The 26,159-nt window shown below is 41.2% G+C and overlaps 1 protein-coding gene across 1 annotated transcript; it reads left to right on the plus strand.

Annotated features, from left to right (window-relative positions):
- The first annotated feature begins 4,330 nt into the window (after window positions 1–4,330).
- LOC139655403 (NACHT, LRR and PYD domains-containing protein 3-like) lies at window positions 4,331–24,750 on the plus strand. The gene is made up of 12 exons (XM_071532800.1): window positions 4,331–4,376; window positions 5,796–6,081; window positions 8,129–8,236; window positions 9,489–11,373; window positions 11,483–11,656; window positions 15,595–15,600; window positions 18,336–18,503; window positions 19,463–19,636; window positions 21,559–21,732; window positions 22,288–22,461; window positions 22,664–22,710; window positions 23,511–24,750. The coding sequence occupies exons 2-12, from the start codon at window positions 5,805–5,807 to the stop codon at window positions 24,035–24,037; spliced, it is 3,714 nt and encodes a 1,237-aa protein (XP_071388901.1). The 5' UTR covers window positions 4,331–4,376; window positions 5,796–5,804; the 3' UTR covers window positions 24,038–24,750.
- The last annotated feature ends 1,409 nt before the right edge of the window (window positions 24,751–26,159 follow it).

The following is a 26,159-nucleotide window of genomic DNA, read 5'->3' on the forward strand; positions in this document are numbered from 1 at the left end:
TAACCTTCAATATGAATGAGTTTCCATACAGCATCAGTCATAGCTGCTGTTAGACATTAATCAATATTCCTCATCTTCTCAGTATGACAGAGAAAATGTGTGTGACTCTCAGCCTTCTAGCAGACGTTGCCTCTCCATACCTGAGAGAGTCCAGTCTCCAGTGTGGATCCTCCAGTCCAGCAGAGAGCAGCTTCACTCCTGAGGCTCCTGGATGATTGTAGCTCAGGTCCAGCTCTCTCAGATGGGAGGGGTTGGAGCTCAGAGCTGAGGCCAGAGAAGCACAGCCTTCCTCTGTGAGCAGACAGCCTGACAGCCTGTACACACACACACACACACACACACACACACACACACACACACACACACAAACAGTTAAGTTAGACAGTTAAGTGAATTACTTTTGCCTGCTTTTCTACATAACAGTTTTATGGTTTTCTGGAAAAGAGAGCCAAGTTCTCAGTGTAAACTTTTTGTTTAAAACAAGATACATGTTAGATAAGTCAGTTTGGTCAGTTTGGCAGTTCTTGGATCAGTTTGCTGCAGAATCTTAGAAATCCTTTTTGGTATTTTAGGTCTCAACAACAGAGACAGCAAGGAGGGAAATAATGAAATATCCTGATAGAAAGCAGAAAACAGTTCATAGGGGACAGAAAGTAGAGTGAAAGGTTGTTGCGGACTGGGAGCTTGAGAACTGAGGCCAGAACTTCACAGCTTCTCTCTGACAGCTGACAGACACTCAGCCTGAAGGAGAATTAGTGATGAAGACAAACAACTTTAAAATGTTTACTTGAGTTTCTATTCAATCTGACAGAATTAGGATTCACGTTTCACGCTTTGCTTTATGAATTGTGAATTTTGCTAGCCTGTAATAATTAAATTAATAAGAAATTCTGAGTTAGCAATTTCCATAAGCACACGACAACATCATTTTTTGTGACATTTAAAAAAAAAATACCTCTTGACACATACCAGTCGACAAGTTTAACCCAAAATGCATTAGTAATTGTACATGAAAAGAAATAACTGTACTGTAGTTTCTACATCATTTTTACAAAATGTGCATTCACAAAATGTACGTATAGTTTGGTCAATATTTAATGCATATGTAGTAATAAACATTAATAATAATTTATCATTACATTGTTTTAAAAACAAGTGTTATTGAGGTGCCTTTTTTTTTTACAAAATGTACATTCATGAATGTACATAGCGTTTGGTCAATATTTATAACATATTAAATAATATAATTAATAATAATTATGATTACATTGCTTAAAAACATCTTCTATTGAGGTGCCTATTTCCCTTCCAGAATTGCCGCGCATGTGTCGTCTAAAACTGCTGCTGCTCGCCATGGCTGCAGCTTGTTGATACTGGTTATATATACTGATAATTATTTCTCTATTTTTATCTGTATTACTGATATCAGGAGAACTGCATTTACTGTATTTTACCACTAGAGGGCAGTCATCTCTATGTGTTTCTATCTGTATTACTGTTAACAATAGGAGAGGTGTAGTTACTGTCTTTTACCACTAGAGGGCAGTTATCTCTATGTGTTTGTATCTGCATTACTGTTAACAATAGGAAAGCTGTAGTTTCTCTCTCTGGCCACTAGAGGACAGTAAACTCTCTGAATGTCACTATTAACAATAAGACTGCTGTAGTTATCTGTCATTAATATTATTAATATCAAGATTTGTAACTAGATAATATAAATAGGTTTTTTTTTAATAGGGACAGTGCATATTAATGAACATTTAAAACCAAATGTAAATATGCCAGATTTAGCCACCAGGCAAATTTTCATCTGTTGTCCCTTGGCAGGTTGAGCTGTGAATCAATAATGATTCTTAAATCTTTGAACTCATGTACCACTTCCAGCGTTGTTCCGAGCACAAACACATCAGGGTCTATATCTGTACTTGCCTTTTTAGAAAAAATAAACAATCAGTTTTCGACACATTGAGATGTAAATGAGAATGTCCCAGCCAGTTAGAAAAATTAATCATAGCAGTGGATATTTCTTGTGCAGCTTGATGTTTGTTTTTAGCTGCACATACACAACTGTATCATCTGCATACATCTGGCAAGTCACATTAGATAGACAATTACTAGGTAGATCGTTTATATAAATGCAAAACAACAAAGGCCCCAGAACTGAACCGTGAGCTACACCAAGAGTATTATCAGAAGTTGCAGATGTGGTGTTGTGTACTCTAACACACTGTTTTCTATATAAAGATATGTTTCTATCCATTTCATAGTGCTCAGTGAAAGGTTAAAATGAGACAATTTGGCCATCAAAACCTGATGGTTTACTGTATCAAAGGCTTTTTTTAATTCAAGAAAAACCAACTCCTACAACACCATTGGCATCCATCTTAGACTTTATGTTTTCTAGAACATGCAGAGTCATACATCTACAATATAATTATATAAAATGATATAATTATTAATATCAGTATATATACTGATACAATTCTACTAGTAACATAATGACTGATCAGTATTTATAATATCAGTAGCTATAGAAGGTGTAAAACAAAATCAGTATTACATCACTATTAATAATACTAGGTCCGGTACCATGCAAATACATATGTATTACTATCGAACTGTAGAAAATAGACCCGTTTCATTTTACAAGTCCGGTACCATGTAAATACATGTGAACACAAATATGTTGTTGTATAATTATCTTTTTGTAAATAACAGTTGATATGTTGTTAGTAATTAAATTTGATTTTTTGTTAATGTCTAATTAGGAATTGTTGTTACATTGTTAGGGACCTGTAAAATTAAGGGTTACCAAAAAAATATGTATTTCTAATTACACAGACACTGATTTGGTTTTGTTGTTTTTATTCCAAAGATGTTTTGAAGTATGCTATGGCATTTTCAGGCTACATTAGTTATTAGATTTGCTGTGGATGCAGGCTTCAAGTGTAATGCTGATGGCCTGTAGGCGTCTGGACTCACAGCCATAGTCCAGACAATAGCTGTGAGTGTCTCCTCTCTCCATGGACACCTTCTGAAAAATTGTGTCTTTTCTATATTCCTTTTGTTTCAATTATGATTATTCATCATGGACTGATGAGTAGTCTTAAACATCCCTATGCTATTTTTTATATTATATATTTTATTTGTGTCTATTTTAACGTAATGTGCATTAATTGGCTGGATTACCATAAAATAATCGTCTGATCTGTGTGGGTGGGTTTAAAATGCAAGAAATTATGTATTAATTACTATAGCTTTAGATAAATACAAACAGTGCACATTATAGCTTACAGTCCTGAAGAACACTCATATTAGTTGGTGACCAACCAACATCTGTTTATGCCCCCCTAATCAAAGCAGTCTAGAACCAGCCCAGCTCCATAGTGCTGAAATGTCCGCAATGCAGTGAGGAAAACTATACGAGAACAATAAGGTCTAATGTAACTGCCCCCCCCCCCCCCCCCATTTGAAATGGTCTAGAACCGCCACTGCAGAGGAAGGCTGTGCTTCTCTGGCCTCAGCTCTGAGTTCCAACCCCTCCCATCTGAGAGAGCTGGACCTGAGCTACAATCATCCAGGAGCCTCAGGAGTGAAGCTGCTCTCTGCTGGACTGGAGGATCCACACTGGAGACTGGACTCTCTCAGGTATGGAGAGGCAACGTCTGCTAGAAGGCTGAGAGTCACACACATTTTCTCTGTCATACTGAGAAGATGAGGAATATTGATTAATGTCTAACAGCAGCTATGACTGATGCTGTATGGAAACTCATTCATATTGAAGGTTATTAAATGTCCATGTTTCCATCATCAAAGAGAATCTGCTGGTCTGACTTTGTTTATTCCCCCAGTGTGGACCATGGTGGAGAGCAGAGGTTGAAACCAGGTCTGAGGAAATGTAAGTGTGTATTTAGTTTGATTCATGAAAACAAAGCAACACACATTCAACTATTTAGATAGAAAGTCCATTTACACAGCAGCATGTGACGTCCATTCATTCACATCCTACTGTGGATGAAGACGATGGTTGACATCATTGGTTTTAATGAAACATAAGAAAGAAGAATCTTTTTATGCACACACACACACACACATCTCACATACACAGTGTCACATGGCTTGTGGTTGGCTAAGTGAAGACAGTTTGCAGCCTTGGAGGAGGCAGTTGCCTTCCAGTCAATACTTTTGGTTTCTAGCAACTAAAAAGAGTCACTGCTCTGATTAGTTGGCAGTACCACAGGATCCCCCCTCCTTCTTCCTTGTGGGTGTGCAGACCCAGAACCGATGAAAAAAATAGGAAGCAACGTCTGTCAGTGTTTCCTCTACAGATGATATTAGAAGGTCTGTTTGACTTGATCTGGATGTGAGTTCACCAGGTAAGGATCCTACCAGGAAACATTAGACATGTTTGATACATGAAGTATGGAGAATTGTGTTGTGTTTGTACAACTGTATGACTGTGTATATGATGATGTTGTGAAATCTTTCAAGATGTGTATTCGATGCTCACAGATATGAATATTCATTAGTTACTCAGATTTCCAACATTTGACTTTGGGGCCAAAATGAACCTTCTCTAAGAATGTTTGCCATGTTTTATTTTAGTGTGGCCAGATAAAATCAACACCAGGTTACAAGTTAACTGTTGTCACGCCTCATTTCAATGGTGAGATATGAGGAAGTTTCAGAAGGCCTGACAGCTTGGATGAGACTGATTGAAGTTTGATCCACTGTTAATACACTGAGTGTACAAAACAACAAGACTTTATCAATAGCCTCCTTTTATAAAGTCCAAGTCTCATTTGTTCATAAGGATTAAAATCATTCTTAATACATGTGAAAGTACAGATTGTTCAATTTTATTCCGTTTTTTTTCCACATTGAATTCCATAGTAAAATTAGAGAAGTGAAACTGCAGAACAAGTGCTCAGTCTGTGTTTTCACGTGATGAAGGATACTTTTTTTTTAAATTTGAAACCTCAGGAGGAATCAAATCTCATCCATAAGTGACTCTGGTATTCCACCCTAAGATCCTGTTCAGATGTAGTGAAGGGTCCCTGTATCAGACTTTCTAGCCAGGACAGCCAAGACAGGTAAAACTCCAGCTTATCTGGAAAGAAGAAAAAAGAAAGAAGAAGAAACTACTGTTATTATAGGGTTAGGTTATGTGCAAAAGGTCAAATAAAGAGAATATACTTACTTATGGCCAGTGTACACAGCAACAAGAACATGTGATGTTCAGATCAGGTGGCTCATTCCAGTTACTGGCATCACGGTGCTGGAAAGAGTTACAGCCAGGAAATAAAAGACAGAAATATTAACCAGTTCACAGAAATAAAAGGAATGTTAAAGAGCAAAACGGAATCACCCTGCTCTAACTTTGTTAAAGAAATTCATACATATACATGTACTGTGTGTTTGTACTAAAGGGTTATACATGATCAGACAATAGAACAAATTTACCAATTACATTATCAATTACAGGAAGGGCACTCAGAGAGCGCAGACCTCCGCCAAGGTTCGTGCTATTATTGCTTGTTCGTGAGTCGGATCCGGATCCGCTCCAAAATCCTGCTAACAGACAAACAGACAAACAAACAAACAAAGAAATGGCACCGAAAACATAACCTCTTTAGCAGAGGTAATTACCTTTTGTGATCTGGCTGACAAAGTACTTTTACAAGACTTGCATATATTTAACACTGGTATTGATGAAATGAGATTAATTTTTAATTATCCCAGTGGAAATATTGCACAATTGTTCTTGACTGTAAAATACTGTCGAACTTTACCAGGGAGCAACGATGGCGACGGATAAAGAGAAGCTCTTGGAAACACTGGAGGATTTGGGAGATGAAGAGCTCAAGATCTTCCAGTGGTTCCTGCAGCAGGATGACATCCTGGAAGGTTTCCCAGCCATCAGAAAGAGCAAAGTGGAGAAGGCAAACAGGCAGGACACAGTGGATCAGATGGTGCAGACCTACAACCAACACTCTCTGGAGGTGACCAAGAAGGTTTTGATGAAGATCAACAGGAATGATCTAGTGCAGAGTTTGTCAAACAGCAGCTCAGAACCCAAAGGTAAGTCATGGGGAGATAAAAATACGAACATGTGAAAAACACAAATGACACAATGTCCCTCACATTTATAATTAAATATTGGTAACACTTTATTTGGATAGTCAAATGTTGACACTAAACTAACGATCAAGTGACAAAAAGTAGATGTTCAACAAAGTGTCACTTGTCTATTTGGTCTATCTCTACAGACTATGTAACCTTAACCCTATCTCTAACATTAACCCCAACCCTAAGATTAACCCAAGCCTCTATAGAGACTTCACACAATTATAAGTTTCACTTGAAACTCAGTAGACTTTTTAGTGAAACATTATAGTCACTTGATAGGAAGTTGACTATCAACATTGGACTATCCAAATAAAGTGTGACCAAAACACTTTATACCAGCAAGTTATAAGTTATTTTTCAGTGTGTGGAAGCATGAAAATAACACAAGGAAATATATCAAGACAGTAACAATAAACACAGTAAACAGTCAAAGTTATAAACAAGTCATAAAAATAATCATAGAAATTAATTTGGTACCTGCTAAGCAGCCACAGTAGCCTCAGAGTTATTAGCTGGTTGTTGGAAGGCACAAAGCTAGACATGGCTGGTTTAGTCCTTAGTGTTAGTTCCCTGTACCTGTGCAGTGTGTGTGTGTGTGTGTGTGTGTGTGTGTGTGTGTGTGTGTGTGTGTGTGTGTGTAAGGTGTGTGTGTGTGTGTGTGTGTCATGTCCCAAGCTCTTTGAGACTCCTTCTTCTTTGTTGATGCTGGTTAGTGTTCCTGGTCTGTGCCAACGATTTTATTGCAGATCCTGACAGTCTTGTGGAGGTGGTTTGTGTTGATGCTGCCCAACACTCCAAACCTGCTGTAATACTGAATGTGAAGAGGGATTCAGTGAAACACAGATAGAAGACTGGTAGGACTGACTGAGGGACCGGGAGTTTTCTGAAGAGGCGTTGCTGACATTTTGAGAATATGTTTTGGGTATTTCTCTTGAAGATGAGTTTGTGATGGATGGTGGTGCTGAGGTATTTGTATTCCTCAACACGCTCTGTGGTCTGGTTAGTTACCACCAGTGCTGCGATGGAAGGCTGATCTGATTTATTCCAGGGGGCAGAAAAGAACGACATGGGAGGCATCAGGGAAGGGAAACTGCACTGACATTACAGACTTTAGCTGAGTCAGTGCTGCTACCAGATGAGTCAATAAAAATAAGATTATTCTGATGAAGTTTGACTGAACGACGATGAATAGTGGTGTGGTGAGGGAGGGACAGTCTCAGTCTGATACACTATGCTGTCTGAGCTATCAGACTCCACACCCTCACTAGATGATGCAGTAGAAGCTGTTCAGTTTCTTTGACATGGCGACACACTCATCTGCCCTAAAGCCGGATTAGCTTGGCTTGACCTTCCTGGAAGAGCTTCTCCACCTTCTCCCTGTTCACTTTCTCAGCCTGTTTTATCTGTTTTTTCACTTGTGCTCTGCTGTTATTCTGCATTCAGACAGTAGATGTGTGAAGAGAGGCAGGCTGCCTTTTGAGTCTCTGTGTTTATTTTGAGTTTTATGTTATGCAGATGTCAGGAAAACAGCAAACGGCAAGTCTCGTTGTGTTGTGATTGTATCACACTTTATTGATCCCCAGGGGTTCAGGCACAGGGTAATGCTGCTGACTTTAGCTTTTTGTATCATTTAAGAGCATGAATGGGTATAATTTGACCTTTCTAGCACATTAAAAGTAGTTACTGCCATTTAGTTTTATGGAGCAGAATTGACTCCCATTCATTCTGACTGTGACTCTGGTCCCATTTATCGAGTGCTGTAGAGACAGAGAAAAAGTTTGTAGCTCAATCAGACCCACAAGGCCTCAGATGGCAGTCAACCCAGGACCAGGACCAGCAGACCTCAGTCAAGGATGAGACAGACAGCAGGTCAATGGTTCAGGTTTAAATAAACAGGAACACATGTCTCTCTCTCTCTCTCTCTCTCTCTCTCTCTCTCTCTCTCTCTCTCTCTCTCTCTCTCTCTCTCTCGCTCTCTCTCTCTCTCTCTCTCTCTCAGTGGATGTCGGTGATGTTGGGGAGACTTCAGAGAACAGAAGATCTTCTTCCATTCAACCACAGTCTGCTCCTCTTCCTCACCTTCCCACTGACAGCAGTCAGACTGAAGGTAAAGCTATTCTCTGGCTCGTCCTGGCTGTCATGTTGGTCTTGTCACTGCCCATTTAGTGTGGCTGTTAAAACGATGAAGGATTTAGTTAATAGGTTTCTTTTACTTGATGTCACAGCTCCTGGAGCCGTATTCACAAACGTTGTGAGAATCCTCTCAGAGTCTTAATTTAGCATAAAACTTCCTAGCAAGGAGTTCTAGCTTAGGAGTGATTTAGGAAAGTTCTCAGAGCGACTCTGCAGGAATGGACAAGAACTTTTATCTTAGTGAGGAGGTGTGGTCCACTCTGTTGCTAGGTATGATGCTCTCTTTTAGACACACAAGGGATCACATGCGATAATCACACAATTTAGTCTATAAAAGTGTGGTTTACTTATACTGTCAAAAATGAAAATCCCTGTTTAATCAATATTTATAGTGTCTGTCCCATCAGTAACCCCGACACCGGGGTAACCCGCTATATCCATAAATGCTGTATTATTGGCTGGCAAGGTGCGCACGTCCAGTGGGAATGAAATAAACTGAATCACAATATGAGACTGTAAAGAGCTGTAACTGTTTGTGTGATTATCCTGCTGATGGAGGGTTGTAGACCAAAATCATCACTGCTGCACTGTTGCATTTTGCTTGTTGCCAAATATCTTATTGTTGTGATCACTTTCATAATAATAATAGTAATGGCATAATAGTGTTACTTTGTTGAGTGAGAGATGTGAGCACATCTCTAATGAGATCAGCAACAAACATCATCCTGCAGGATCTAACCTGTAGCTTTATTATCTCACTGACATTCAGCGTTTGGAGAACATTTCTCCTCCTCTGTGTCATTTTCTCCTCTGCTTAAGAAAGTCAAAAGTCTGAAATTAAAAAAATAATCTGTAAACGTATAAACAGAGATGCTAAATGAGAACTGAAGGCGTAAATAGTCATTCGTAGGTGAATTTAAGGATTTAATTTGTAAAACATGGGTTGCAATCCTGTTTATAGACTTTAACTGACTTTGGGTTTTCAGATTCATTTTTTATGATTGAACCATTTCCAACTGCTGAATGTGCGATTGTGAAGCTGGTGCATCAAAGAGTACAGTATGTGTACTCATCAAAACCTGTCTTTGGAAAATAGAGAGTTAAAAACTACTTAATTAGGTGCTACACTATGAAATATGTGAATCTGAATACTATGAAAGAGGTGTCCAGGTAAATACTTTTATTTGTAGTTTAGCTTTTTATGGATGTTACTTTCTTCTACACAGATTTGCTGGTGCGAACAACAGAGCCTCAACGACTCATCATATGGTACCAACAAACGCTCCAACCTAACCTCAAGGACAGGTTTATGTGTGTACAAGAAGGCTGGTTAGAGAGGAAGGATCAGAAACATCTGGATGATATCTACACAGAGCTCTACATCACAGACGGGGGTGACATACACATCAACAGGCAGCATGAGATCTGGCAGATTGAGATGACATCAAGAAAGCCAGCGGACACAGAGAAAACAATCAAACCCAGCGACATCTTCAAACCTTCTGGAAAGCACAGATCCATAAGAACGGTGCTGACCAATGGGATTGCAGGAATAGGCAAAACGTTCCTTGTGCACAAGTTCATCCTGGACTGGACTGAAGAAAGAACCAATCAAGATGTTCATCTCATATTCCCCTTCACCTTCCGCCAGCTGAATTTACTGAAGGGAGAAAGGTTTCGTTTTGCAGAACTAATTCACAGCTGTATCTGGGAAACCAAAGACATCGAGGAGGAGGCTCTTAATGAAATCTTCACAGAACTACAGACGTCAGGAAACAAAAACTACAGCAAGAGTAAATTCAAACTTCTGTTTGTGTTTGACGGACTGGATGAGAGCCGCCTTCAACTAGACTTCACTGCCAATGAAACGTGCTCTATTGATGTGACAGAGTCAACCAGAGTAGAAGTACTGCTGACAAACCTCATCGCGGGGAAATTGCTTCCCTCTGCTCGCCTCTGGATCACCACACGACCTGCAGCAGCCACTCAGATCCCTGGAGACTTTGTTGACATGGTGACAGAGGTGAGAGGCTTCACTGACCCACAGAAGGAGGAGTACTTCAGGAAGAGATTCAGAGATGAGGAGCAGGCCAGCAGAATCATCTCCCACATCAAGACTTCACGAAGCCTCCACATCATGTGCCACATCCCTGTCTTCTGTTGGATCACTGCTATAGTTCTGGAGCATATGTTGAAAACCAGAGAGAGAGAAGAAGACCTCCCCAAGACCCTGACTGAGATGTACACAGAATTCCTGGTGTTTCAAATTGATCAGACGAAAGAGAAGTATGACAGAGAAAACATAAACAAACAAACCAGAATTCAGTACATTCAGTCACTTGCAAAACTGGCTTTTGACCAGCTGGAGAAAGGCAACCTGATCTTCTATGAGAAAGACCTAAAAAAGAGTGGCACTAATTTCAATGAAGCCTCACAGTACTCAGGAGTGTTCACACAGATCTTTAAAGAAGAGCGTGGGCGGAAGAAGGACAAGGACAACAACAAGATGTTCAGCTTTGTCCATCTGAGCATTCAGGAGTTTCTGGCTGCTGTTCATGTGGTCCTGTCACTAATCAACAGCAACAAGAATGTAATGCCCAAGCCACAACTGACATTCCAAAATCTGCAGATGTTTTTCAGCAAAACATCTGCAACAAAGATCCACAGGATTGCTATTGACAAGGCCTTACAGAGTCCAAATGGACACCTGGACTTGTTCCTCCGCTTCCTCCTGGGTCTTTCACTGGAGACCAATCAGACTCTCCTAGAAGACCTGCTGACACAGACAGGAAGTAGCTCACAGACCAATCAGGAAACAGTCCAGTACATCAAGAAGAAGATCAGGGAGAATCCGTCTCCAGAGAGAAGCATCAATCTGTTCCACTGTCTGAATGAGCTGAATGACCGTTCTCTAGTGGAGGAGATCCAACAGTACCTGAGTTCAGGAAGTCTCTCTACAGTCGAACTCTCCCCTGCTCAGTGGTCGGCTCTGGTCTTCATCTTACTGACATCAGAAGAGAAGCTGGATGTGTTTGACCTGAAGAAATACTTTGCTTCAGAGGAGGCTCTTCTGAGGCTGCTGCCAGTGGTCAAAGCCTCCAATAAAGCTCTGTAGGTGAAAAGATAACTGGATATATTAACTTTATTAAAATGTGATGTGAGTACAAAATGGAAAACATTTTAAAGTTGTTGTTTGTCTTCATCACTAATTCTTCTTCAGGCTGAGTGTCTGTCAGCTGTCAGAGAGAAGCTGTGAAGCTCTGGCCTCAGTTCTCAGCTCCCAGTCCTCTAGTCTGAGAGAGCTGGACCTGAGTAACAACGACCTGCAGGATTCAGGAGTGAAGCTGCTCTCTGCTGGACTGGGGAGTCCACACTGTAGACTGGAGACTCTCAGGTCAGAATTCCTGAATGTGTACTGTTAAGCACTGAACGTTTTTAAATAGGTTTTTCAAGTCAAGTCTGATTAATTTCTACCGGTGTTTCATCACACAGCATGTCTCAAAAGAACAACCCTCCATAGATCTAACTAATCAACAATCAATCACAAAACAAAATCTGGCCTCAGTCCAGACCGTCAAACACAAACAGAATAAAACACAAGGAAACAAAACAAAGCACAGGACACAATAGCATGTTGGTAAGAAAGAACAGGTCGACCTAACCTACAGAGCTGAGCTGAGCAGTAGCACCAACTTTAGAGCCTCAGTGAAGAAAATGAGAAAATCCAAGAAAACATTACTGAAGAAAACAATGGAAGGGCCAATACCAGACAGACAGAGAGTGTAATGATGCAGACAGACCAACAGGCAGTGCTACACTGGGTTCCCAATGTCTGGGTCCTATATTAATGATGTCTGAACTAAAGTAAGAGAATAATACTGTGTCGGTCCTGAACTGGACTGGCTGGGGTTGGCTGAATGGCAGTAAGAACAGAGAGGTTTTGAGTTTGGGTTTGAAGATTTCCAAAGAATTATCTTCCCTAATCACAAGAGGATGTTGATTCCAGAGATAAGGAGTTCAGTAGAAAAACTGAGCCAGTAAAGGAGGGCCAGAATGGGTATGATGTGATCGAGTTTTCTAGTCATAGTTAATATTCTAGCAGCAGCAGTTTGTATGAGTTGAAGGTATTTTTAATTATTTTCAATTTTGTTGTAATGGAAATTTTTCTTTTACAGAATCAGTGTTCAACTGATCCAGCTTCATATACAGAGCCGTGAAACTGCCCAACAATCTACACTGCTAAACAAATTACATCACCATGACATTGGTACAATTTAACCAGACCGCTAAAGACTAGTCATCCAGATGCAACCTCTTACATTGTGACAACTGATAAAGTGAAATTCCAGGATCCATCGCTATGATGTAATTTGGTAAAGTTGTCAGCTGATAGTCTACATGTTCAGTCAGAGACACTTACATCAAAGGAGATTGGACCATTATAGCACTAATGGTTATGCAGTGGTATTTGGCGGAAAAGGCTCTGCTCTTGAAGATGCTCCCCAATGAATCCAAGCAGCAAGCAAGAGATTCTGCGGGGAGTGCAATAAACCCCCCAAGGCATAGTAGACATATCATTAGTAATATGAACCAACATAAAGGATAGAGATAGCGTAGACAAGCATCCTGTGAACAGATAATACAGGAGAAGGTTGGGGTGGTGGACGGACTTTGCATTGACTCGGGTCAACAGCAGCAGTGGCATGAATGAACAGCAGTGTGAGCTGGCAGATTATAAAGACTGCCTCATTCAGTTGTTTGAATGTGATTGGTGATGAGAGTCAGCTTGGATTGGACAGCTGATAGCCAATCAGTTGATAGTGTGCACGACTTCAGTGTTCTGCCTGAACTAACGCGATGCTTCATTTATGGCAATAACAGGGGAGGAGCTTATTTTAGAATACTGTTTTTATTATTTATTGATTCAAATTTCAGCATTTATCATGCCAGAAACCGTAATGTTGTCAGTTCCAAGAGACTCCAAGAAGAGTTGATTCTGTTTGACTTCTATAATCTACAAACATTAACTGTGAATCTAATCACACTAAAACATAAGAAGATAAATGATTCCCTCCTTTCGTATGTGTGTAGCAGAATCATTTTATTTGTAGCAGTGTCAAATAACTACTATGGATTTAGATATATATCAACTCCCACCAGGGCTACTGGGGAACTTTGTTGTTGAACTGGACATGCTACTCTCAGCCATTCCTGAAGATGGCACCCCACTGATTGTCATGGGGGACATGAATATCTATCTTGACAAACCCCAAGCGGCTGACTTCCTTTCACTACTGTCCTCATTTGACCTCAAACTGGTCTCCACCGCTCCCACACACAAAGTGGGCAATACACTTGATCTGATTGTGACTCGAAACTGTTCCACGGCAAATCTGACTGTCACCCCCTTACATCTGTCAGACCACTTCTTTGTTCAATTCATGGTTTCCTTGCCGGAACATCCTCACATTCCGCTGCAAATGGTCTCCTTCAGACGGTACCTCCGGTCCCTCACACCGGCTCGGCTCTCCGATGAGGTCTCGGCTACCATGCCCCCTCATAAAGAGTTCTCCTCACTCCATGTCAATGAGGCTACTGACACATTCTGCTCCTCCCTAGCCGTCTCTCTAGACCAGGGTTTCCCAAACCTCTCCTCGAGTACCCCTTGTCCTGCATGTTTTAGATCTCTTCCTGCTCCAACACAGCTGATTTAAATGATCAGCTTGTTAACAAGCAGCTTCAGGGGTTGATAAAGAGTTCATCATTTGAATCAGCTGTGTTGGAGCAGGGAGTGATCTAAAACATGCAGGACAAGGGGTACTCGAGGAGAGGTTTGGGAAACCCTGCTCTAGACAATCTCTGCCCACTCTCATCCAAACCTGCTCGTAAAACCCCCACTAGCCCATGGCTCACCGGTGTCATCAGAGAGCAACGGGCGGGACTCAGAGCAGCTGAGAGAAAATGGCGCAAATCCAGTGATCCCACTGACCTCACTGACTATCAAACTCGGCATTCTCCTCCCATCTAAAAAAATGCCAAGACCACTTACTATCAGGAGAAAATCAGCAGTGCCAAGGATGCTCGGAAATTATTTTCAGCTTTTAATTCACTCCTCAAACCGCCACCACCTCCACCCTCAAGTTTGCTCACGGTTGACCTCTTTGCATCCTTCTTTACTGATAAGGTTTCTATCAGTAATCAGTTCTCTGAGCCTGACCAACTCAGTATGCTGCCACCAGCTAACAGGACCTCACTCCTGTCTTTTTCCCATCTCACTGAGGAGCAAGTCTCCAAACTTCTGCTTGACTCTCGTCCCATTACCTGTCCGTTGGACCCCATACCCTCCAACCTCCTGCAGGCCATCTCGCCCACACTTATCCCTGCAGTCACGCACATCATCAACTCCTCACTTACAACGGGTGTGTTCCCCACTGCTTTTAAGCAAGCGCGGGTTAGCCCGCTGCTAAAGAAACCTACACTCAGCCCATCTCAGGTTGATAATTACAGACCTTTCCAAAACACTTGAGCGGGCGGTCTTTAATCAAGTCTCTGAATTCCTTTCTGAGAACCGCCTGTATGATCCTTACCAGTTTGGCTTCAAACGCGGACACTCTACTGAGACTGCGCTCTTGTCTGTAGTGGAAACACTGCGATCAGCTAGAGCTGCCTGTCAGTCCTCTGTCCTACTGCTACTTGACCTATCGGCTGCCTTTGACACGGTTAACCACCAAATCCTCCTCTCCACACTCACTGAGCTTGGCTTCTCAGGATCTGCCCTCTGCTGGTTTGAGTCCTACCTCTCAGGGAGATCCTTTAGAGTGTCTTGGAGAGGGGAAGTGTCTAAATCCCACTGCTTGTCCACAGGGGTACCTCAAGGGTCAGTGCTTGGACCCCTTCTCTTCTCAATATACACCACCTCACTGGGTGCAGTGATCCGCTCACATGGCTTCTCGTACCATTCATATGCTGACGATACCCAGCTCCTCCTATCGTTCCCGCCAGATGACCCCACAGTCTTGGCGCGGATATCAGCATGCCTCGCTGATATCTCGGCTTGGATGAAGGAACACCACCTTCAGCTTAACTTGTCAAAGACTGAGCTCCTTGTCATCCCAGCCAGACCCTCTGTACAACAACAGATCAGTATCCAGCTCGAATCAACTGAGCTCATGCCCACAAAGTCTGCCAGAAACTTGGGTGTCATGATTGATGACCAACTAACCTTCAAGGAGCACGTGGCTTCTGTTGCTCGGTCATGCCGATTTGCTCTGTACAATATCAGGAAGATCAGAAACCTACCTGTCTGAGCATGCAGCACAACTCCTGGTACAGGCTCTTGTAATATCACGCCTTGACTACTGCAACTCCTTACTGGCAGGGCTCCCGGCATGTAGCTCAAACCTCTGCAGATGATCCAGAACGCGGCGGCGCGTCTGGTCTTCAACCAGCCAAAAGAGCACATGTCACTCTGCTATTCATATCCCTCCACTGGCTCCCAGTTGCTGCCCGCATCAAGTTCAAGTCCTTGATGCTTGCCTACAAAACAATAACCAAAATGGCTCCGACCGACCTGAACTCCCTCATTCAGGTCTACGCTCCCTCCCGCTCACTACGCTCTGCCAAGTAGTGGCACCTGATGCTGCCACCACAGCAAGGCCCTAAGTCTCTAGCTAGACTCTTCTCTTCTGTGGTTCCCCGGTGGTGGAACGAGTTACCAAACTCCATTCGATCTGCAGAGTCCCTCTCAATCCTTAAGAAAAGGCTAAAGACCCAGCTCTTTAGCGAATACCTTCTCACCTAATGGCCCGGGTAACCAAACAAAAACAAAAACAAAAAAAATTGCCTCTATGCACTCTATGCATTGCCTCATAGCACTGCCTTGTAGCACTGCCTCGTAGCACCTATGTCCTGTTGGACCAGAACTTAGCTTTATAGCACTTACTCTCGTTGTTCTCTCCTAACTAGAACCTTGCTTGTGTTGTATGAAAATCAAATCTCATGTGTAAGTCGCTTTGGATAAAAGCGTCTGCCAAATGTGAAATTGTAAATTGTAAATCTCTTGACCAAGTCATTACCACAGATAGCCAACACAGTTACAGATTTAACTCAACATAAGTCAATTATTGTAGAATTATGGATTCACTGTAACTTAGCATAACATTTGTAACTGTTGGCAATGTCAACTATCCTGAAACCATGAAGTCTTACCCAGCTGGTGATTAATTTACATTTCCATAACAATTAGCCAACAGCCAGAGAGACACAGAATAACACTGCTTTCAAAATAAAAGCCTAACATTTGTCACCACTGAACCACACTGTTGCCTCACAGAAAGAAGGTCTTGGGTTTGAATCTCAACCCCGGTCCTTTCTGTGTGGAGTTTGCATGTTCTTCCTGTTTGTGTGGGTTTCCTCCCACAGTCCAAACACATGCAGGTCCGGTGAACTGGAGACTCTAAGTTGCCCATGAGTAAGTTTGATGTGGATGGTATCTATGATGTAGTATATGATGAAGTATGTAGATGATGTAGGATGGTATATGATATGATATGGTATGTTAAGCCCATTGAGACATGCTTGTGATAAAGGGCTAAATAAATGAAATTGGCATATTCATTTTTAGCCCCGCAACAGCAGGGGCTCTATGGATGGCATTGTCGGTCAGTCGGTCGGTTGGTCAGTCGCACTGTAGGCCTATTCCACTTTCTGGGTCATGTGGCCTGAAAACAGACTGTAGACTCTCAAGCAGGAGACCCAAGTTTGATTCCCAGCAGAGACGCTTCCACAAAATGTACTGTCATGTTGTTGTTTTTTTGGGTGTACAGAACATTTTGGGAAAGCACATCAATTGCATTTTCATTTACTACTGATTACTCCTTAAATATATTCTGTATTTTCATTTTGATACTTGGTATTCTTCAAGAAACAATGTATATTCATCATTAAGGATTTTATTTTCAAAATTGTGACCGAAAGTCAAATTTTCCTGCTACATTCTATAGTAGTAACTTTATTATCTCCACTTTCATTTCAGACTTACCAATTAAACACAGAGGAGAACATATAGAAACATTTTTAAAGTGGTTTGTCTCCATCACTAACTCTTCTTCGGGCCAACAGATGAAAATTTGCCTGGTGGCTAAATCTGGAATATTTACATTTTGTTTTAAATGTTCATTAATGTGCACTGTCCCTTTTTAAAAAAAAAAAAAAAAACTATTTATACTATCTAGTTACAAATCTTGACTTGAGTTCACTGCCCTCTAGTGGCCAGAGAGAGAAACTACAGCTCTCCTATTGTTAAGAGTAACGCAGATAGAAACACACAGATATACCTGACCTCTAGCGGTACAAGACAGCAACTACTCCTGTTATCAGTAATACAGATAAAAACAGACAGAGAAATAATTATGAGTAGTATATAACCAGAATCAACAAGCTGAAGCCATGGAGAGCAACAGCAGTTTTAGATGACACATGCGCAGAGTACGGCAGCTTTGGAGGGGAAATAGGCACCTCAATAGAAGATGTTTTTTAAGCAATGTAATCATAATTATTATTAATGTTATTATTTAGTATGTAATAAATATTGACCAAACTTTATGTACATTTATGAATGTACATTTTGTATAAGAGGCACCTCAATAACACTTGTTTTTAAAACAATGTAATGATAAATTATTATTGTTTATTACTAAATATGCATTAAATATTGACCAAACATTATGTACATTCTGTGAATACATTTTGTAAAAATGATGTAGAAACTACAGTACAGTTATTTCTTTTCATGTACAATTACTAATGCATTTTGGGCTAAACTTGTCAAGTGGTTTGTGTCGAGAGGTGTTTATTTTTTTAAATGTCGCAAAAAATTATGCCATTTATAGTGTGCTCATGGAAATTGCTAACTCAGAATTTCTTATTAATTTAATTATTACAGGCTAGTAAAATTCACAATTCATAAAGCAAAGTGTGAAATGTGAATCCTAATTCTGTCAGATTGAATAGAAACTCAAGCCAACATTTTAAAGTTGTTGTTTGTCTTCATCACTAATTCTCCTTCAGCTGAGTGTCTGTCAGCTGTCAGAGAGAAGCTGTGAAGCTCTGGCCTCAGTTCTCAGATCCCAGCCCTCTAGTCTGAGAGAGCTGGACCTGAGTAACAACGACCTGCAGGATTCAGGAGTGAAGCTGCTCTCTGCTGGACTGGGGAGTCCACACTGTAGACTGGAAACTCTCAGGTCAGGATTCCTCAACCTGGTCAACACATGACCATTTAAATCCTGCTTTACTTACAGAGTAACATCAGTGAATAGATTCCTAACCTGTGGAGGATTTTCTCTGCTCTTATGATTGTGGCAACAACCTTTCACTCTACTTTCTGTCCCCTATGAACTGTTTTCTGCTTTCTATCAGGATATTTCATTATTTCCCTCCTTGCTGTCTCTGTTGTTGAGACCTAAAATACCAAAAAGGATTTCTAACATTCTGCAGCAAACTGATCCAAGACCTGCCAAACTGACCAAATTAAAGCACAAAGCAGATCATTGGAGCAACATTTTGGAGTGGTAACTGCTGCAGTTTTTAATAAAATTAAATCACATTATCACACCTAGCATCAGAGCAGATAGTGATGATCTAACATGAATCTTGTTTTAAACAGGAAGTTTACACTGAGAGCTTGGCTCTCTTTTCCAGAAAACACTTGTGTAGAAAAACAGAAAAAAATAATTCTCAGTAATAAACAATAAATAAACTGTACATCAATGGAAGAAACGTTAACTGTGCGTGTCAGTGTGTGAGTGCGTGCGTGCCTGTGTGTGTGTGTGTGTGTGTGTGTGTCTGTGTGTCAGTTGTGTGATGTACGATAGGGTTCAGGTTATTGTGAGTAAAATAATAATAAAACTGTATGACATAAACCATTCATAATGTTTGTATACTTTCTAATTTGGAATTGGTAGCAATATTTCAATCGATTGACTGACAGCATGTTTGGATGTGATAAAGTTCAACAATGGTAAAATGTTTAATAAAGGAATGAGGGAATAATTAAGGAATCAGACAGTTGGGAGGGAATTATTAAGGAATCAACATTGATAAAAAATCTTATTTCCCCAATCCTAATTCTGTCAGATTGAATCGAAGCTCAAGCTAACATTTTTAAAGTTGTTGTTTGTCTTCATCACTAATTCTCTTTCAGGCTGAGTTGCTGTCAGCTGTCAGAGAGAAGCTGTGAAGCTCTGGCCTCAGTTCTCAGCTCCCAGTCCTCTAGTCTGAGAGAGCTGGACCTGAGTAACAATGACCTGAAGGATTCAGGAGTGAAGCTGCTCTCTGCTGGACTGGGGAGTCCACACTGTAGACTGGAAACTCTCAGGTAAGATCCATTCACAGTTTTTCTCAATTGATTTGACACATTTCTCCAAGCTAAGGTATTCAGTATTCCTGAATCTGCAAAGTGAGACTGCAAGTTTTACATCAGGACTCCAGAATCATTTTATATTGGCATTTTCAGTTTCACTGAACATAAAGTTCTGAATTTTTTGTCCTGATCACTTAAGTAGTTAAGTGATGCTTTCCTTTATACGTATCAATGTAACTAAAAAATGGGACTTGCCATTGGTGTCCAACCAAATTGATGTATGTTTTTGCCATTTTTCAGTTTCACCTTTCTGCATTAAAAAAACTGCCAGATACAACAACCTGCCTGTTCTTTGGAGGTTCAAATGTAGAGAAGTTTAACTTGCTGTGAAGGCTCAGTACAGCTCAGTAATGACAACACTGAGAGATAACAGTACAAAGTTCAGTTCTATTTAGGACTAGGTGATACAATCCCTTGTTTGCACATACCTTGCTGATGTGAGTGGGAATGACGATGACACCTCAGGGTTTTCAAGTGGGCACCTTCCTTCCTCAGCATTTCACTGATGAGCCCACTACACCTCCAGAGGGTTCAGCAATGAGGCCTGGCATCCCAGGCTCACCCCCCTTGACGTCATCTCATTCTTGATGTTATTTCGGAGCCCAGGTGTTGTCTCTACTCTTAATCCAGAGCCACTGGCTCGCCCTTTCAGCAGCACCGGGGAGGGCTTTGATGGCTTGACGTTGGGCCTGGCCTCAAATTCCGATGTCCTTAAGCAGCCTGGTAGTTGACATGCCTACGAAGCCTCTGCATCCAACTTCCATTGGGTGAACCTTAGCTTTCCAGCCATGTTGTTCAGCGTCGGCTGCCAGCTCAGTGTACTTCAGCCTCTTACATTGGTAGGCCTCACCCACAGCGTCACTGTAAGCTCTATGATGTAGACAATGCGAAGTGAGGTGGACCAAAGCACAAGGTCAGGTCTGAGGTTGGTCGTGGCGATCTCAAATGGGAAGCAGAGCCTCTGTTCCTGGTCCGCCAGTAACTTCCAGTCCTGTGCCACTCCCAACTGCCCGGCCTCTGGATTTGAAGTACAGGCCTTGGGCTGCTTCACACCTTCACAGACAAACTCTCTTGCAGATGCAGGATGGGATGACAGAGGAGGCAAGGTATTGATGGTTGTCCGTCTGCTCTCCAGCGTAGCTGCTAGGCACTTCAATACCTGGTTGTGTCGCCAGGTGTAACAGCCTTGTGTAAGGCTTGTCTTGCAGCCGACAAGTATGTGCTTCAGGTTTGCTGGAGATGGACAGAGGGGGCACGTAGGGTCTTCGCCGTACCATTGGCTGAGGTTCTTGGGAGATGGCAGGACATTGTACGTGGCTCATATAATGAAGCTGGTTTGAAATGCTTCCATGTCCCACAACTCCTTCCAAGAGAACTTTCTCTTCTCAACTCCCTCCCATCTCATCCACTGCCCTTGCTTTGCTTGAGAAACGGCCTTTGCGCACCTCGCTGCCTGTTCTTGCCGGCGCACCTGCCCGACCACGAGACCTCCTCGCTGAGATGAAGTTGCCTTGTACCAGGATGGTTTGCTCTCTCCAAGGCCGAGGCCTCCACTTCCTTGTTGCACATGGCCAACAATGTTCCTGTGCTTGAGGGCTGACTTTGCCTGTTGTGTAGCTGCTGACGGTTCCTTTACGGGAAACAAAATAGTACCGCAGCTGTGGCAGCAAAAGTTAACCAATGTACTAGCTTATAAACAACAACTTGGTTACAGAAACAGAACATCATTTCTGGCATTGAAAATAATTACAAAGAGGAGCAGTCAACATATCTTTCAGTCCTAAAAAGTACAAGTGAGATGAAGAGAAGAAACAGACAAGAGAAAGAAAATAACGTTCGTCACTTAATATTTTTTCATATATTTTCATGTCCTTCAGGCTGAATGTCTGTCAGCTGTCAGAGAGAAGCTGTGAAGCTCTGGCCTCAGTTCTCAGCTCCCAGTCCTCTAGTCTGAGAGAGCTGGAAATGAGTGACGACGATCTGCAGGATTCAGGAGTGAAGCTGCTCTCTGCTGGACTGGGGAGTCCACACTGTAGACTGGAAACTCTCAGGTCAGGATTCCTCAACCCGGTCAACACACGCAGCAAACTGATCCAAGAACTCCCAAATTGACCAAATTAAATTCCTGCGTAACATTAGTGAAAATCACCAATGTCTGGAGGAATTTCCTTCTTACATGATTTTCAAAGTTGTGGTACCAACCTTTTGCAATAAAATGTCCTGTTAATAACTTTCCTTGATAATATTCCCTTCATTCTGCCTTTGTTGTTTAGACCTAAAATACCAGAAAGAACTGTTAAGAATCTTTGATCCTAGAAGTGTTGAAATGAATCAAATGAAAACACTAACACAGATCATTATGTCAACTGTTTGTGTTGGTAACAATTACATTTTCTGCTAGCATTCAACTGCATTATCAAAACTCATTCAAAGCGAGGGGGGAGGGGGTCGGTCTGTTTGCAGGCTGGTCAGAACTAGATTGAGCTATGCATGTGTGTGATTGACAGGCAGTAGGACCGCCTCCTTGAGTGATTGGTTGAGGCCTTCCAGGAGACTCAACAACGTGTAGCTGTTCACTGCTTGTGTGTGTGTGTGTGTGTGTGTAGGCTGTCAGGCTGTCTGCTCACAGAGGAAGGCTGTGCTTCTCTGGCCTCAGCTCTGAGCTCCAACCCATCCCATCTGAGAGAGCTGGACCTGAGCTACAATCATCCAGGAGCCTCAGGAGTGAAGCTGCTCTCTACTGGCCTGGAGGATCGACTTTGGAGACTGGACTCTCTCAGGTATGGAGAGGCAACGTCCGCTAGAAGGCTGAGAGTCACACACATTTTCTCTGTCACACTGAGAAGATGAGGAATATTGATTCATGTCTAACAGAGTTATGACTGATGCTGTATTGAAACTCATTCATATTGAAGGTTATTCAATGTCCATGTTTCCATCATCAAAGAGAATCTGCTGGTCTGACTTTGTTTATTCCCCCAGTGTGGACCATGGTGGAGAGCAGAGGTTGAAACCAGGTGTGAGGAAATGTAAGTGTGTATTTAGTTTGATTCATGAAAACAAAGCAACACACATTCAACTATTTAGATAGAAAGTCCATTTACACAGCAGTATGTGACGCCCATTCATTCACATCCTACTGTGGATGAAAACGATGGTTGACATCATGTTTTAATGAAACTGTTAAATTTTGTGAGAAAGTTGTGAAATATGTATCTTTTTATTTATGTCTATATATGTTTGTGTATATGGATTACCATTATTATTATTATTATTATTATTATTAATACTACTACTACTACTACTACTAATGATAATAATAATAATAATAATAATAATAGTAATAGTAATAATAATAATAATAATAATAATAATAGTATTGTTATTATTATGTATTTGTTTTAAAGCTATTTGTGTTATTTGTCTCTTCGTCATATTGTGCTAATTGTTATGTAAGCCAAACAAAAAGGTGATCTTTGCACAACCGTATGCATCAGGTGCATCGGAGGAGCAGGAGAAGTACAAATCAGTAGACTCCCACACACTGTCTTCACTTACAATAATTTAATAATGGTACAACGTTACGGTCAAGCCACCTTCGTCAGGTATACCTGGCGATACCTTTACTGATTTATACTAAACCTTATGTAAGCCCCATCAGAGGTGGGTGCCTTTTCTTGTAATTTAAATCAGTGAATAATTATTCACAAACATGAAACTGGTAAATAATTAACAGCCACCTTGTTATATAATAAATCAACTAATAATAAACACAACAGGTATATTAGATGATTAACTGCTGCTGTATTGTGTCTTGTTCTCTCATCAGATGCCTGTGAACTCACACTGGACCCAAACACAGCAGACAGAAAGATCTTCCTGTCTGAAAGAAAGGTGACACTGGTGGGAGAGAAGCAGCCATATCCTGATCACCCAGAGAGATTTGATGACTGGCCTCAGCTGCTGTGTACAAATGCTCTTACTGGTCGCTGTTACTGGGAGGTCGAGTGGGAAGGAAGGATTTCTATAGGAGTGACTTACAGAGGAATCAGTAGGAGAGGAGAGGGTGAAGACTGTGTGCTTGGATGGAATGAAAAGTCCTGGTGTCTGTTCTGCTATGTTGATGGTTACTTTGCCTTTCACAATAACAGAGAAACAGTCATACAAACCCGCCTCTCCTCTGGCTCTAACAGAGTAGCAGTGTATCTGGACTGGCCTGCTGGCTCTCTGTCCTTCTACAGAGTTTCCTCTGACACACTGATCCACATCCACACCTTCCACTCCACATTCACTGAACCACTCTATCCTGGGATTGGGTTTGGGTGGATAAACTCCTCGGTGTCTCTTGTCAAATAGAGGAGGGAGAGAGAAACACTCACACTGCTGACCAAAGACAGCTGCTGAAATGATAGTTCACTCTGTACAGGATCACACACACACACACACACACACACACACTTCCATCTTAATGTGAGCATATATGTATTTCCATATAGATTTATGAGTCATTTTACTGTAAAGAACACATTAATCAATCACTGTCAGCAGAATGTTTTCTATATTCAGGGAAAATGAACAGGGTTTTAACATGACTCAGGTACTGGAACATGAATATTTTACTTAGAAAATGAAATGAATGGATTATAAAACCAGACAGAATCAAGTTGTTGTTTATGATGACAGGTTAAAATATCTTTCTTTTGGATCTTTGTTATATTTGGTAAAGGTTAAACATTGTTTTAACTTCTTTATAAATTAAAATTAAAATATAATCTTTGTCATCGCTGATTTACTTTGCTAAACTGAAGCAAGATGTCAGAGACAACTGTGACGGCCGTCCTGCTCTGTCTGTCTGTTGTCCGAGTCTCTCCTCAGGTCCCTGGTAGGCGGGGTGACCTGGCCAGTCTCCCAGGGGTATTTAAGACCAGACCGTCCTCTCCCCAGGCAACATGTTTTGTTTTGGGTTGCCTCTGCCGTTGCGTTAACTTTTAGGTTACAACTTTTCACACTACACCTCTCACACACCCACTCACTGACGCTACTGACTGTACTGATTCACACATCTCATGAGTTTGGTCTGGGTTTGTTGTTATTTTGTTAATAAATTTGTTAACTTTCTTCGTTAAAACCGTGCATCTTCCTTTCTTGTCATGGCTTATGAGCTGGGTCATGACACAATCAGCTGCACATATTTATGGTAAGCATGCAGAATTATGAAAGAAAAAAAATCTATAGACTCGTCAGCTTGCCTATTCCGCTCACACTGTGTGTGTGTGATACTGACAGGAGTATGTACACTATCACCCATCGAACATATTTGAGTGAGGACAGGTGGAGAAAGATCAAAAACAAGGTGACATGAGGTTTAAAGGGGGAATCATATGAAAATTATATGAAACTCACTTAAGAAATTAGAAACCCTTGTCCTGAGTGAATCCAGGATGGCTACTCCTGGAGCTCTGTAGCTGCTGTTTAATGAAATGCTGCCCTCTGCTGGTCAAAGGAGATAATACACATTACATTTCTACTGGGAGAGAGTAGGTAGTATGGGCAGAAATTAGTGGCAGCAGAAACTGAATTTTAATTGCATTAATCAGAATTTTTTATTCTTAAATTGAATCATGGTATGCAAAAAATTAATCTGAATTGCAAAAGTTGAATTTCTAGCATCAAAACTGAAACTTAATGTCATGGTTTGAATTTGGTCACTGTCGCTTTCAACTCTAAACTTTTATTTCTAACTAGATGGAGCTAAAAATTCAACCCTCAATACAATGCGTGTACCTTTGTTTCAGTTGTTTTACTCATTTAAGTGCAATAAATAAAAACATGATTTGAAAACATGAAAACATGGTTTGTCAGTACATAACAGGAGTAAACAGGACAGGCTCTGACATCCGGACAGGATGGATCTCAGTTTCAGAGTAAAAGCCTTAGTGTTTCTGGTCTGAACCAAGTTGTTCAACAGTGAGTGAATCTTTCTTCTGCCCAAACAGAGCATGGCAGAGACGAGGGGGCGATGAAACTCGTCAGCCTGTAGATTTGAATAAGAAACACTATGAAGGTTTTTAAGCTTCACAGCTCGCTCTCTAATGTAAACTAGCTAACGTTAGCCTAGAAAGGAAACAAGCTAGTGGCCGTTACATTATGACCAGACATCAAAGCAGCAAGCCAAGAACAACAAGCTGGAATAGATTAAAATGAGGACAATGATGGCTTTGACTTGAATCATATTAACCAACACTGAATTAATTACACTGAAGCTCCATATAGTGATGTCATCATTTGTAGGACATTTCAGATTAATACCATTGTGTTGATGGTAGAGTCAATAAAAATATTGATCTTGTTTTCACTTTTCTCAGAGGAGGATGACATGAGGATGACATGGCAAGTCACTGAGTGGAAACCACAACTGAGCAAGTCAAAGTCAGCAGGAGAAACCAGGGAACAGCAAGTTGTTTCAACAGTAATGTAA

The sequence above is a fragment of the Centroberyx affinis genome, unplaced genomic scaffold (genome assembly GCF_046629955.1).
Source record: "Centroberyx affinis isolate AG114_WGS23_722 - 3 ecotype Tasmania unplaced genomic scaffold, CSIRO-AGI_Caff_v1 ptg002250l_1, whole genome shotgun sequence".
NCBI lineage: Eukaryota > Metazoa > Chordata > Actinopteri > Beryciformes > Berycidae > Centroberyx > Centroberyx affinis.